This window comes from Lonchura striata, chromosome 1 (assembly GCF_046129695.1).
Source record: "Lonchura striata isolate bLonStr1 chromosome 1, bLonStr1.mat, whole genome shotgun sequence".
NCBI classification, from domain to species: domain Eukaryota; kingdom Metazoa; phylum Chordata; class Aves; order Passeriformes; family Estrildidae; genus Lonchura; species Lonchura striata.
Window position 1 is genome coordinate 157,071,827 of NC_134603.1, and position 15,859 is coordinate 157,087,685.

The 15,859-nt window shown below is 45.1% G+C and overlaps 1 protein-coding gene across 5 annotated transcripts in view; it reads left to right on the forward strand.

Moving 5' to 3' along the window:
• Positions 1-15,859, forward strand: part of SMARCD3 (SWI/SNF related BAF chromatin remodeling complex subunit D3) — a 73,325-nt gene that overhangs the window by 16,179 nt on the left and 41,287 nt on the right. Inside the window, exon 1 of one of the 5 annotated variants that reach the window (XM_021539003.3) lies at positions 7,566-7,746. The exons of the other annotated variants lie outside the window; for them this stretch is intronic. Within the exon in view, the coding sequence (XP_021394678.1) occupies positions 7,669-7,746 (78 nt within the window). The 5' untranslated portion in view covers positions 7,566-7,668. Of the gene's footprint in view, positions 1-7,565; positions 7,747-15,859 lie in introns of those variants that run through there. 5 annotated transcript variants of the gene reach the window in all.

The following is a 15,859-nucleotide window of genomic DNA, read 5'->3' on the forward strand; positions in this document are numbered from 1 at the left end:
TGTGAAACTTTTCCAAAATCTTCTTGTGTGAGGATTTAATCTACAAATATTTTGCTTCTCTCTTTCAGATCTTTGAAGGAGGTAAAAAAATCTGTATGTAAAACCCACCTTGGAGTCCATAGTAGTCATTTTCCTTCCACTTGTTTTTATTACTTGTTTATAACCTTTCAGTAATGTTACATGCAAATTACATACAAATTATGTTCCTATTAAGAATTTCAGGCATATAATAATGTTTTACTACATTGCCTCTAAGTCACATTTGCCATTTCCCGCTGGCTGCCATTGTTTTTTTCCAAAGCCATTGTTTGCTGTAATTATGTACTGTTTGAGATTAACTTTGACTTTTTGAAGTAATCTGTAATTGTTGCAATTATTCTGCCAAATAAAATAATTTTAGAAGATATTCTGCCTTGTCTGGCAATTCAGGTTTTGTTATGATCACCCCTACTGCTTGCTCTCAGTTCCATCATGTTCTAAGATGAATGTGATTAACCCCTGTTAATTGTCCTTCCAGTTCAGCTGAAGTGGGAGCTGGATTTATGAGTCAGTCCATGCCAAGACTGCTCTTGGCAGTGCTCTTGCCACTCTTTTCCTTCTTTGGTTCTGTACTTTATCCAGCCTACTAGTGTTCAATTCTTAAGCAGCTTTGCCTATGAATATATCCTTCAGTCCATATTTACTTACTATTGATTTCCTTAAACTATAGACACTTTTCAAATGATTTTCAGTGAGAATAGGACATAATTCTTAGCATTGCTAGTGTTAATAAAAATGGTCTTTAAATTTGTTTTTTCTAACAAACAAACAGGAAATCCTGTAAGTTTTCTGACAATACAGAAGGGCAAGAGTACTCTAGGCAGATGCACTAACTTCATCCTAAGTCCATGCAAGGCTCAAGAATGATTTTTGAAAGCGAAAATTAACTGAGCAGGAGAAGGATATGTGTGGTATGAAAAAGCAGCCTAAGTTTATTAATCTACTCTTTCTCAGATAAGTAGATTGATTCCTCACAAAGAATTTAGCAACTTTCTTGTCTAGATTTGAGTGAAGTCTTTGATACAGTGTGATCTGAAAATTTGCCTGGGACTCAGAAGACCGGTAAAAGCAGAACTGCAGAGTAAGTAAGGAGCTCAGTAAAGAAAACACAAGACATTGCAGTTTCTTCAGGATTTCTCTAGGGATTGGTGTAATTTATTATTTTCACTAATGCCCACAGCACAAAAATAGGCAGTGTAATAATTAAATTTGCTGCTGATGCAAAATAGGTATTGTTGAAGCAGAAGAGAACAGATTATGTGGGAAGAACTGCTTGACTGTGAACTACACAAGCAGAAACCAGCTGGTATCTGGTGACGTTACAGTGCACAGCCATGCACTTGGGGCCTTGTCACAGAGGTAGGCACTCTATGCCAGAAGTGATCTAATGACAGTGCTTAAGAAGGAGAAAAAGTCAGGTACTTCAGTTCATCTTCAAGAGAACGTGGAGCTGTCACTGCCAGGATGTTGTGGAAGGCAGCTATGAGCCTGGTGAGGTTTGATAGATTTCTGCTTGTGAGAAAAGTCTTACTGGCACACGAGCATGTGGCCTGGACAATGGAGGTGCAGCTCTGTCTGTCCTTATTCTAGCCAGGTTAACTGGGACTGACAGGAAAAGATGGAATTATGAGACATGGGCACAGAGTTTTAAGAAGGCAAATAACAGTTACACTTGCTTAGTCTGACAAAAGGTGAATGTGGATGTGATAGGTATGTAGAAATGCTTTAAAGCATAAACATTAGACACAAAGGACCATTAGGACAGTGTTGATAAGAGTAAATTAAAATAGCCACAAAACCCCAGAACTCAGATTTTTAGCAGCTGTCCTGTAGGAATTCCAAGATTTAAAGTGCTGTGCAATAAACTTATATCTGAAAGGATTAGATGTGACATGGTTGCTGTTGATTATACATAGAATCAGAGAATTGTAGAATGGTTTGGGTAGGAAGGGACTTTCCAGCCCAACAAGTAAACCAGGTTGCTCCAAGCCCTGGCCAACCTGGCCTGGAATACTTCTAGGGATGGGGCAGGCACAGCTTCTCTGGACAACCTCACCACTCTCATTGGGAATAACCAGCGGTTCCCACGTGCTGACACAATGGTTCTCTCAGCTCTGTTCTGTCAGTGAGTGACAGCAGGTGGATATTCTAAATGCTTTTACCAAACACACCCCAAAGCCATCATTCTAACAACCAAATATCATAAAAACACACTTTTTGGACTAGGAGGTGGTTGGTTTGAGGCTGGTTGTTGATAGGTCTTCTGCTCCCTCAGGATTACCCACCAAGAATTCCTCTATTTCATTCACTTCCAAAAAATTCAAATCTGTATTCCTCACTGTTCTCTTTCCAGGACCAAAATCTTACTACTAACATCTCACACTTTGCACTCTGTTCTGGTCCTTGGCTAGAGGATGATGATTGTGGCTGCTGCTTGCAGTGCTCTGGTTCTTTGCTCAGATGTTTGAAGCCATGCACAGCTCTTGCTGCACACTCAAGAGGGATGTAAAGAGGGATGGTGAAGATGGTGATGATGGAAAAGTGGAGGTAAAGGCATGGTAGAACTAGACAGCTTACCATGAGGTCAAACAGAATTGACTAAAATATTAGTATGGTCCCTTCCCTTCCCTTCCCTTCCCTTCCCTTCCCTTCCCTTCCCTTCCCTTCCCTTCCCTTCCCTTCCCTTCCCTTCCCTTCCCTTCCCTTCCCTTCCCTTCCCTTCCCTTCCCTTCCCTTCCCGACAGATTTGAGAAAGAAGTACTGGAAAGGTCTAACAGAGAAAGGAACTTTTGTGTTACAAAATCTAAGTTTCTGTAGGGAAATAAGGCAAAAGGAGCCTCTGGAAATCAGCTGGTTCTCTGTCCTGCCCCAAGACAGAACCCACACCACCTCCATCACTCTGGATAGATGCTTGTCTGACATGTTCTTGAAAGACTTTGGTGATGAGGAGTCCCATCCTTGCTGGACAGACTATCTCAGAACTTCTCTACTGTCACTGCTGTGCTTCTCCTTAATATCTAACATAAATCTTCCTGGGAGAAATTTAAGCCATTATTTCCTGTACTCTGTGTATGGGGAGCAGCTCTTCCCTGTATTTGCAGCAGCCTTTTGGACATCTGATGACTGTTGTTTTCTCTTTATCTTGTTTGGACCTTGCGGCTCTTGTCACACTTTGTGTCCTTTCCTTAACCATCCTGGTTTCCTGGTTTCTCCCACTCTTCCTCTGATGCACAGAGCCCTTGACGGCAAAGGTTGGTCTGGACCAGACACTGACAATTCATACCACGACCGAATTGCTTTGGAAGAGTTCCTCAGCAATTCTGGCAAAATTTAATTTTTCAACCTTAAGGAAATGCTGAGATGGAACAGCTTGTGGCCTGGAGAGCTCAGGGAATGGGGAGGAGGAGGAGGAGGGACGGAATGAGGAGAAATGAAGAATCTGAGTACTGTTGTCAGTGCCTGTGCTGCCACCAAGGGGATGAGAGCAGTGGGGCAGCATTCCTGCAGTTCCCGATCTTCTGGGGGTTTATCTGGTTATTTTGTGACAGGGTAGTAGTACTGTTAGCTCAGTTAGTACATTCAGCTTATGATCTGTCGTATCCCCAGATGTTTTTTTCTGAAAAATAAACATCTCTTCAGCCAGTTGTTCCCCGTCTTTTATTTAGACAGTTGTTGATCTATATCTTTATGTGGAGCCCTGCACTGTTTCTGACTGAAATATCCTGGTTTGAAAAAAACAGGATATATCTCCAAGTCGTCAGGATTTTAATTTTGATAATCTCTTGTAGCAAACTTGTAACCTCTCCAAACTGTATGTTGCTAGGAAATGGAATAAGTATGTTCTCTAAGTACATTATCCATATTGTTAATGAGACTATTGAATAATTCTGAACTCAGGAACAAATGGACATTGCTTTAGATTAAGCAGAGCCACCATCTTGGGATATTTTCTGGTTCTAGCATGTCTTCTCTGCCACATTGCATCAATTCTAAAACTATTGTGAATATTTTAATTTTCAGTGAAAAGAGCAATGCTGACTTAAGTAAAACTTGGATGAGGGAAACCACAGCTGCTTAAGGCAATCAGCACCTTCATGTACTTCTATAATTACCTACTGATCAAAAAATGGCAAGTAGCAGCAAACATACCTCCCTAAAACAACAGCTGCGTTCATCTCTTTTCTAATCAGACCATTTTAGTTTAATACCCTGAAAAGCCCTGAATAGCAGAAGTTAAACCAAACCACACACACAGAGACCAAGTGGGCTCCCAGTGCCCCAGGAAGTACCAGAGAAGGAGATCAGCCTTTCTCTGAAATGAAATGGTCTGGGAATGGGACATGAAGCTGAAAGTGAGTATGAATGAGGCCCCAGTGCATGCTCAGCCTTCAGGAATGAGTGGAGGAGCACAAGCCTTGCACAGAGCCCCATGGCTCAGAGAACTTCTAGGTCAGAGACGGCTGGAAGCCGTCAGGATACTTGCAGCAGTTGGAGATGACTTGGGTTAAATCGGTCACTTTTTAAAAGAACATTGACAACTATTTTCTACACTTTTATGGAAAAAAAAAAGTTGGGAAAATAGAAAACCAAACAATTTAAAATAAAATTATATGCTGTTTCTCTTAATATGGGAAATTAATTATTGCATGGTAACCTTCATCCTTTTGTGCAAATGGCTCACACAGTAGTTTTCCTGGACACTATTGTGAAGGGTTGAAGAATCACAGGAAATGGGTTTCATTCTCAGCTAGGTAATGTTGGGCAAGTCACTTCCATCCACTTGTACCGTATTTTCCATTTGCAAACGTAAGAGCTGCATCTACTGATTTATTTTCTAAAGTGCTTGGAGAACTACCGTCATGCTAAGTAAGAGCTGAATTTTTATTACTACAGGATTTTTAATTTTTTTTTTTTTTTACATTTACTCAGTTGACGGCTGAAGTGGACTGCCCGTGGAATTTGATGTTCAAGGAAAACTGCTTTTGGATGTCTGTTAAGGATATCCAGACAGATTACAATATACATGGTATGGTTTTCAGCTTAAATTAGTAGCACTTCATAGCAAATGTCCTCCTGCTCCAGAAGGTACTCAGTGGCTATTGGCGGAAATCGGGGCAGCTGCGGCTGCACGCCGAATCTGTAGCGAAGGGGGGAAACAAGAAAACCCTGAGATGCGGAGCCGAGCGCATGCTCCGGCCGGAGGACAAAGGGCCGGGCCGGCGAGAACAGCCGGCTGCCGCTCGGTGCCGCTCCTCCGCCGCGGCGCGGGAGGGGTTAAAGCGCTCCCGCCGCGCGGCCCCGGGCGCGGCCCGCGCTGACCTTCACGGGGCCGCGCTGCGCATGCGCGCGCCGCGCCCGGGGCCGCGCCCGGGGCCGCGGTTCTGCTCGCGCGGCTCGGCCCGGCCCGGCCCGGCCCGGCCCCGGGCGGGCAGATTGGCCCGGGCCGGTCCTCGCCCGCCCGCGGCGGGGCCGGGACCGTGGCAGGCGCACGCCCTGCCCGTGCCGGGCGCGCCGTTGCCATTCGGTGCCGATGGTGCTGGCGGCGGAGCGCGGGGGGACGCGAGGGGGGACCGCGCGCCGCGCCGCGCCGCAGCGCGGAGCCGCCGCCGCCCCTTCCCGCGCCGGGCCCGTAAGGACGGCTGCTGCAGGAGTCGGCACGGCCCGTCCTCGGTGCCGTTTCGCGCGGCGCGGGCTCGCACGGCTCCCCGCGAGGGGGAACAGCCGCACGGGCCGGAGCCGGTGCCCCCCGCGGCCGGGACTGCTGGGACCGCCGGCCGGTGCGGCACCGACAGCTAGTGCAGGAAAATGCACGGTGTCTGCCGGGCGCGGGAGGGGGCTCACATGATGGGAGCCAGCATTCCTGTGTGAGCCTGGGGTCTAAAAAGCATGGCAGATACCAGCTTCATGCTTGCCTTGCCAGTCACCTTGGCATGCAGAATTTAGAGTCCTTTAGGTTGGAAAAAGCCCTCCAGATCAAGTTAGCCTGACATGAACACGTCCACCAGACATGCAGCAGTTGGTTCCAGATTATATCTGCCTTTCTTTAGTTCAGCGAGAATTTAAGGAATTTTTCCAGCACAAAACAAGGCAAGGCTATGTTGATTTGCTTGGTGTATTCCTTCTGAGGGGCTTAGAGGAGCTGATAAGCATGCTCACCCTCGCTAAATTTCTGTGATTCCTAGGGCGGTTGCTATACACTAGCACTTAGATTGGGGTGGCCCTAAAAATCAGTGGAGGTCACTGTCCTCGTCCCCATGTTCAGAAGGCCATGTGACCTTCATGGCTTGCCCTTCGCTGCTAGTCAATGCAGTGTCTTTTCTGTGCTTGTTTTTATTATTGTATGAGGGCAGAATAATTTTTATTTTTCTGATCTGATTCTGTCGTTTGCAGTCTTGACAGAAAATTCACAGCCCCTAGACAAGAATTTAAAGCAGAGGAATAGAATAAGCCCCTCTTGTAACCTGGCAACATCTGGCCTATTGCTGTGTTAAGGGAGAGCAGGGAACATCGGCCCTTGTGAGCTGCCGGGAGCAGATGGGTGCCCCGGGCCATCGCTGCAGGCTCGGCCATCATGGAGCAGCCAGACTCGGCTTGTGGAATGGCCGCCGTGCTGCCAGCGCCACCTCGCCCCAGGGCCACCGAGGGGCTGGGCTGCTGCTCTCTTCTCTCTTCCCCCTTGGGCTTCATGTTCCCAGCAGTGTCGTGGCATCTCACACACTGTCGTGCAGGGCTTTGTTTGACAAGCAGTGAACTGCTGATGTTTTAGAGCAGCTGTGGTGTTAATAATTTGTCTGCGCCTGTCAGTCACCTGGGGTCTCTAGAGGATCCGTCGCAGTGGTGCCAGACCATCCCGGGAGTGGTCAGTGGGGAGAGGTGGTGCGAGTGGGGGCTGGAAACAAGCCGTGGGAGCTTTGCCGCCATGCTGCCCCCCACCCCTTCCTCCACTGATCTCACACACTTTCCCTTCGCTTCCACATGTCCCTCCCTGTTCCCAGCTCCGGCCTCCCGCTGCTTCTCTCTTGTCCAGAGGGGTTAGCTCTCGTCTCTCATGCTGGAAATGCTGCCAGCGAATGTTTCTGTGTGCTGCCTGCCAGGTCCCTGGGGAAAGGGCCTGGAAATGCAGTGCGGGAGGAGCAGTGGGAGCAAGGGAAAACCACTGTTCGCTGCTGCATTTTCTAATGGGAAAACATCTCTGCGAAGTGCTGAGCTCTGTGTCACTGCTGAAGTTGCCCCCTCCCCCTTCCCCTTGCCCCAGAATTTCCCATCCCTGATGCAGAGGAGGAGAGGCTGCAGCACTACCAGGGAAAACCGAGACGTATTTTTCAATTTGCCTCCTGCTTATCTCTGCTGTTTGGACAGAGAGGTTTAAAAAGCTGGATTTTCTGTCCCTGCAGAGTAAACAGACAGAGCCCGGCAGCACAAACTATTTCTGGCTTATCAGTGGAGGAATGCAGCAGCTGAGGCTGAGCGCGAGTGGGCCGTCAGGAAGGCCCTGAAGGGGCCCCCTCCCCACTCCGTGCTATTAGAAGTGTGAGAGCCCAGCAGGACTCAGAGGGGAGAGTTGGAGAAAAAGGCAGAAAAGGGAAAGAAAGAGGAAGAGAGAGAGTGAGAGAGGCTGAGCAGACCCTGATGGCTACAGATGAAGTTACAGGAGGGGCTCGCAAAGCTACGAAAAGCAAACTTTTTGAGTTTCTGGTCCATGGGGTGGTGAGTCGGGAAAGTTAGTGAGCTGGCTGGCTCTGAATAGAGGGATGAGTGGAAACTGGAGGTTCTGTGCTGGGCTGGATCGGCTCCTGCAGTGTGCTCCTGGGGCGCTGGTAGCTGCCTCACCAGGAGAATGCTGGGGTCTGTGGAACCCCCAGCCTATGCACTGATTCATTGTTAATACAGCTTGTGTCTGGGGGGATGTGTGCTGTGCTTTTTGCTGTGATTCTCCATGAATGGTGAATAGCATGCTTTTCAGCCTGATCATGGTGCAGAATCTGCACTGGATCTAACCCGTATTGGCTTGTAGGACACTTTGTTCTGTAATCAAACTTGCATTTTGAAAAACAATTCTGATGAGAGCCTGATGAAGCCTTGGGGTGCTGCCTTTGGTTCTTGTCTCCAGTCTTGGCTCATTTGTATCCTCTGGCTACTTAACAGGTGACTTTCAGGGGCTTGAAGAGATTAGCTCTGCAGGTCTGTAACAGTCTATGGAAACTCACCCACGAGAGAATGTCAGGGTGCCATGCTTAATTAAAGCAATCCTTCAGGTCTTTACAAATGTTCCAGCTTTTGTTAAATAATCAGGTCTTTGATCTCCATTTAAGGGGAAATGCTCACCCTGTTTTACTGCGACTGGAAACGTTCTTTAAATGACTCTAGTGTCTGAGAGCAGTCACCACTTATAACATTTGGATTTCTAGCATTGGTACACATTGAAGAGAAATAAGGCTGTTAAAAAGCCCAAAGGAATGTGATATTTGGATGCTGATATTCCCAAGTGCTTCTTTCTTGAGGATCCTGGCACCGCCTGTGGCACCTTTCTGAAGACATCAGGTGGAGGCTCTTGTACAGAGATCATAGAAACCTGTGGGGTTCAAGGCAGACTGTTGAGTTGTCTCCATGATAGGCCTACTCCAGATGGTAGGATCTTGTGTGTGTTCTTTAGATCCTGGATATGGTGGCACAGGCAGGGCCAAGGACTCTGAGGTAGCCTTCTGTGTTGGTGGGAGCTGTGAAGTGGTGGTGTGGTGCCAGTGCACAGGAGCAGGCTGGGCGAGATTGGCAGCTGCTCGGGGGTGACGGAGAGCGGGTGTGCAGTGGTAGCAGTGCTTTAGTTGTGGACATGTGGGTTTGTCAAGGTGGTCTGGATTGTGAGGCTGTATCTGAGCAGAACCAGAAGCACAAGTTGGAAGGATAGCAGATGGGATGATTTTGCCTTTTCCAAAGTTTCCCTTGGCATTTGCACACCAGTGCTCTTCCTTTAGTATCAAGAAGAGCGGCAAAAATAGTTATGTGAATTTGTTTATTCCACATCTAGCTGGCCTTTGTGTGAAAGCAGCATGCAGGGCTCTTAAGCCTGGGAGATTTTTAATTTATACTGGAATGAATATAGCAGAACTCATTTCCGTTACTTATTTGGATGCCAGGAAAGTCTGCCTTTTCTACCCTGGAACTTTTGTTGCTAGTGGCATCTTACTTGAACATATACATTAGCCTGGAATATCTATATATATATATCTCCTGCTTCTGTTCCTGAGGCTGGGGCTTCTTGGCTGTTGTTCTGGTGCCTGAACACTTCTTGTATCACCCTCTCTTTTCCTTCATTATCATCTCCTTTAGTTCTGCTTTGGTGCCTGGTTTGTTCTTTCCTTTAGTTTTTTCCTCATCTCAGGTTCATTTCAGTCAAAACATGGGTTGGGGTAGTCACTCTTCCATGACTTAAAAAAGATGAAAAAAAAGCTATAACTTTGTTTTATCTCTCCAGGCCCTGTATCCTGCCAAATAAGAGAATGTGCCATGCGAGCCATTACCTTGACTTTGCCTAGCACTGGCTCCTCTGTTTTATTACTATCAAAGTGTGTCAACGGCTGAATTAATTAATTGAAAAATCAAGTTGCATAGCAGACTTTAGTGGAATTTCTTGGAGTCAGACTCTGCTCTAATTTCAGGGACCAATCTCTTCTTCAAATGACTGATTTTTTTATTCTGTCGATGATAACATTATTTAACTTGGTTATTGAAAATTATTTTCTCTCCCCCCTCAAAAAATGGGGAGAAGTGAACAGAGGTAGAATGTTGTGAGAAATCTTTTTTTGCTTTGTTGACACTTAAATTAACAGGATATTTCCTGCAGTATTTCCTATGGGCGCTTAGCTCTTGGATTCACTTGATCTTTCTGGAAACATATATTCCTTTGCTAAGGTCACTTTGCCCTTTGCTCTTGTGCACCTGATCCTGCTTTTGTGCTTTTCCATACTGCCAGCTTAGATGATGTCTTCTTCCTCCTTTGTCCCAGGCAGAAGGGATCCCCCTGAAAGGTGAAGTCTTTCAAAGGTTGAAACTCTCAAGTGGGATGCTTCATTCTCTCCTGCTTGTGACCTTGATAGTTTGTTACACCTCTGGTTAGCAGTTGGGCTTTTAGAATGGTTACCTATCTTTCAGATATTTATTTTTACTATGCTTTTACTTCTTTTAGTTTTGTCAGTGTTTTGCGCATCATTTTTGTGGGAAGAATTTTTTTTCCCCCCAAAGATTTCATGCTGTACTTAGTCCTTTGTTGTTGTTCCTCTCTCTTTCTAGCTTTTGTATGGACAAATAGGCTTTAATCACCACATTTATGATGATTTTCTTTTTATCAGTGCATTTTCTGCTCTCCAGTAGTACATTTCAGGCAGTCCTTATGACATTGCTCTAGGTGTCCAGCTGTTACCTTGTATTTTGTTGAACAAGTTACTAGTCTTGCTGCAAGTCATTCCTTTCCTTGGTTGCCTCTATCCTCCAATCCCTACCATAGGCCTCATTGCTGGCTGGATTCCTTAAAGGGATCCTCTAGTCCCTCCCTTGCCTTTTCCTTTGTTTCTTTCTCTTTTGTCTTTTTCTTCCTCAAAAAGGGGTCTGCCTGTTTAGTCTTGAGAAGGTTTGTGGTGCTGGGCTTGTCAAAACTGTTGTCCAAACATCTAGACATCTGTCCTCTCATGACTCAGTTGCAGGAACCTTCGCTCAGTACCTTGCGCTGGTGACCTTGGCTGTGTCATCTGCATACGAGAACCTGCTGAGAGGTTCATTTTATTCTCCCGTTGTTCTGACCTTTTTAGTCTGCTGCTGTGTCCTTTTCCTGTTCCCACTTTATCTTCCTTCCAAAGCCAATCTTCTTGCCTTTTATCCATCAGTTACCCCATAAAGGTCTATGTGCCTTTCTTAACTCTGGAGTCATAGCTGTATTTACAATGTAATTGCTGTCAGTTCAAATCACCTTCTTTTTCCCATAGTGATCTTGGTCCTTGTCCTCTTTGCTATGCTTAGGAAGTTCTCTGTGGCAATATAAGTCCTTAACGATATTTTTTTTTCTGCTCATAGGTGTTATTTCATAGTTCCTGCTAATCTCTACAGTTTAATAATAGTTACACTCCAAGATTGCTAATTCATACAAATCTGTGTATGTGACTTCTTTACTTATCCTCAGTCCTCTTTTTCTTTGGCTATCTACTTCTCAAATCTGGTCATAGGATTTTATGGTGAATACATAAACTGTCTCGTATGAAATGGCATTTACAACAGTGAAAGAAGAATGTCAGAACATGCCAGCATGTAAACAGGTATTTCATATATATGGTAAATAACTTGCCAGTGTTAGAACACACTAACCAACAGGTTGATGGGTATGGAGGATCTATAAGATTTATCAGTGATTTGGAAAAGGGAGTAAGCAATGAACCTCATGTATGAGTTTTGCATGTCCTGATACATCTTGGGTTTAAATGAAATGTCACCATTCAGGAGAAAGGCTTGGATGTCCTGTGAGCTGCCTAGTGTCTAACTAATAAGAAATCACATAAACTGTTAGCCTGATTGAGAATTGGGGCAGGGAATAACACAGAAGCAATTGTAAATTCATGGCATATACTTAAAATAATGTTTTTCTGGTTTTGGTAATCTATGTGACTAACAAGCCAAAAGACTGGGAACTCAGAGGGCAGTAGTAGTGGGAGACCTCTGAAGGCTTCATCAGTGAGGGAATGGGGGTATTTTTGGTTTTATTTATAATCTCTAAGTATAGAGACTGATTATGCAAGCTGTAAAATCTCTGTAATTGGAGGCTCTTGGGTACTGGTTAAAGAAGTGAAGATCTATCAAAGATGATGGAGATACTGGTGGTACTTCTTTGAGATAAGGAAGAACTACATGACCTCAAGGACTCACTTTTTAGTATATTATAAAAATTATGGAGATTTTATTAGAATGGGAAGAACTAAAGAGATTTTCCCAAAATTGAATGGTGGTCTGTCTGTTTTAGTTTTAAGTGTGTGGATAAATGTGACTGTTTCTCCCACCCAGTCACAGGGTTGTGAAGATCACTACTGGCAATAGTGAGGTGAAGAGAGTATGGCCAAGTTTGAAAAAAGTAGAGCTTTGCTAATAAAAAATATCCTATTAATTTTTCTTTTGTCATGGGTGTAGGTACTGTCCCATCAGAGCATAAGCCAGCTAACACTAGAATGGCTAGAAAAGAGCCTCGTAAACTGTTTGTTTTGGACAGTTTGTTCCACTTTCTACCACAGAGCTCCCTGCATGCTTCTCTCTGCAAGGACATCCTCAGAGAATGGGACCTGGAGTGGAGGCACTGGTTTGTTGTGTGCATGTTCCCTGTTGTGGTCATTAAGGAGGTATTTGGGGTGAGTAGGACAGCCTGGAGAAATCAAAAAGCCTTATGGCAAGGAATTCGATTGGGAAGGTAGCTGCAGGGGACAGCTAGAGTGCAAACCTTGTACAATGTTCAACTATGTGAGCAAGCTGCTGGTAGAGACTGAAGGCTTGTCCTTTTCTAGCCATGGAGTGATTTCAGACTGTCAAATAGAGAAAGGTTCATACATAATGAAGAAAATAAAATCATTACTGCTAGTCAAGGCTTTAATTGAGATCAATGTGATTTCGTGCAATATGAGCTTGTTAAACAAATCTGAGTTCCTAGTTGAGAAAGCTTGGATTTGCTTAAGAATGTAGGTGTATGGATAAAATGGACTTGTGAGATATTTGAATTGCTCTTCTCTTTCTAAAAAAAAAATACTGTAGAAATATGAAAATAATCAGATGATCGTTTAGTTCAGTATCCCGCGTAGAATGGGGGCAGTGGAAGGCAGCATGGAAGTTCAGGAACAGGGCAAAACCTTAGTGATTGTTCATACAAATACTCTGATTTGGAGCTTGGGAGCTTTCTGACCCACAGCTGCCCTCTGTGTAGTGCCTCTATGTGGATTTTATTTATGGATGTTAGTCTAATGCTATCTTCTGAACCCTTCTAAACTTATAGCAGTCAGTGTTTTGTGTCAGGATTTTTTTCAGTTTATCTTGCATAAGGAATTATCTGATCCTGCCGAACTGTTGTTTGATTATTGTAAGGGAAGAGACAGTGAGCTCTTGACCAGCTTCTTCTCTCTCCAAGCTAGTCATGGTGCTGCAGAGGGCTGTTATTCCTCTCTCTCCCAAAGCCATATTTTTCAAGAGATGCATTCTGGTAGTTCTTCACAGAAAATCCCTTCTCTGCATTAGATCACAGCAGTGGTATGATGAGATCTGTTAAAGCTGGTGGAACTCAGAACTGGTCTGTAAGGTTTATTTGCTTCAATTCCAAAGACTTTCTTGGGTTTTTTCTTTTGGTTACATCCAAGAGCACCACTTGAACTTGGTGATAGATTATTCTGAACTGTGAACAGATATGCATGAAATAGAACTGAACTTAATCTCATGTTCCAATTCATGGTTCTGTAAATGGGATGTTTTCTTAGTTAAAGACTTCTGGATTATTGTGAATATTATATTAAAATGTGTGGTACCTGGAACACTTGGACTTACAGACTGGGAGCTTCTGGGAAATGGAGGAAGGTGACTATGGCAGGAAGCAAGAATTGTGATACTGATGTTCCAGCTTTTTAAGCCTCTGAAAGATTCATAGACATTAAAAAGGGGAACTCACGAATTAACATCTATATTTGTAAGGAGGAGAGAAGCCTTGTACCAGTTTTATTTGTTGCACTTCTAAGAGTCCCATTTTGAAACAACACATGCAGTTGGGAAACTATTTGTGCAGGCAGAAACTTGTTGCCATCACACAGTATCAATCTAGTCTAAATTTCTTAAGGGTTCCATGTACTTCTAGTTACTCATTCTTACTTCTAGACAGCATCAGGTATCTCCTCTTGCTTATGTTTATGCCGTATAGAAATCATAGAATGGTTTGGATTAGAAGGGACCTTAAAGATCACCTTGTCCCACCCCTCTGCCATGGACAGGAACACCTTCCGCTAGACCAGATTGCTGTAAGCTCCATCCAGCCTGGCTTTGAACACTTCCAGGGATGAGGCAGCCACAACCTGGGCCTCATGACCCTCATAGGTAAAGAATTCTCTTCTAATCTAAACCTACTATCTGTCAGTATGAAGACCTCTCTTGTTCCGTCACTCCAGGCCCTTGTAAACAGTCTCCCTCTGTTTTTCTTGGAGGCTCCTTTTTAGTTAGGAAATATGCTGTTTGTATACTTGGTGGTGGTTGTTATTCTCAAAATCTGTCGGTGTCTCTGCTAACAAGAAGCTGGTGGCTGTTCCCCACGAGCCAGCTGTAAGAGCTGCCTGTGTGGTGCTGAGGTGGATGGAGTCTGTCAGGACAGGAGATTGCTGTAAGTGCACCTCAGCACTCAGCTGCAATGCAGCAACTCCTGTCTCTCTGCTCTGTCTTTCTGAGGCCTCTTGTGGGTGTTCTTGCTTTACTTTACTTGACACTTTCTTTTACTTTCCCCTGTCAGTTCTCCGGGTTATTTTCCTCTTACTGGTATGTCCAGACAGGACTCCTTTTTTCTACTTCTGTGTTTTGACTGCTGTGATGCATATCCCCTGAGAAAAGGCTCCGCAGCAGAAGAACGTAGAAAAGCACTGCTCAAATGTTGTCTTGTTATTGCTGTCAGACAGAAGGTCACTTAAGGATGACAAGGAGGACAGAGGCAGGAATGTGACAGGAAGTTCAGGCAAGGAAGACAGCAGACGAGCCAAACACGACTTAGGAAACTGGTCAGTGGAAGGCAGTGAAGGGCTGTGGCAGCAGGTGTCAGGGGGACATGTTCTGCTGCACTGACAGCATGCTCAGGGTTGAATAGCTGTAGCCACAGCAGTGGTGGGCTGTGCACATGTACACAGGCAGTCAGCAGAACTCCTGTGGACCAGTATACCAATGAAATACTGGTTGTGTGCCTTTGTGTCTTTGCCTTGCTGCTGTGCCTCACCTCTGCTCTGTCCTCTGCTTCACCTTCCCAGAGCTGTGAGAGTGGTCCTTTCAGCTGGGGACAGGCTGTGGTCTTCCTCATTTCCTATGGCCAACAGTGGTTTTGCCCTCCATCCAGCAAGGTGTTTGTGCAGATTAATACATGTAAATGGAATCAATGAAGGTAAAAAGGAGATAGGACTGTGGATACAGAGATGGGTCAGGGATAGGAGTCTCAGGTAGATGATTTTCCAGGAAGTGTGTGTGTGTGTGTCAGTGCTGTTTTGCACTGCAGTTTTTCCCATGGGTTCTTCTTGTTTAAGACAGATTCCATCCTGCTGAAGAAGAGGGGGAGAGACAGATCGTGACCTGTAGATAGATGCACCTGTAGATAGATGCTTTTGCTAGAGCTGCCTCTCTTTTCTCATGTTTGTTCTTTCTCTGTTTCTCCATTTCAGTGCTTAGCAAAGGAAACTGAAGGAAGTTCTAAAACATAAGACCAAGAATGAGAGTAGATTTAGCTTGCTGACCTTGTTCTTCAAGCTCTAAGTTGTTCTTTAGAGCAGCACCAAAGTGCACCTTCAGTCTTACCCATGTAGCCAGTCAGTCTCCATGAATGGCTGTGCTGGAGACCTGGGCTCTTCTGAATGACTGTCAGATGTCCCCAGCTGACTGACAGGCAGCAGCTGGCCCGGTGGTCTGCCCTGTGCTGGAAGGAGGCCACAACACAACGTGTGGCTTGACAGATGACAGATCTTAAATGCAGGCTCAAGAGAGGAGCATTTTCTGGGCCATTTCTTTCCACTGACTCTGCCTGGGTCAGAGGGTCGGGGCGCATACACAGGAACAGAGTGCTCTGTTCTCT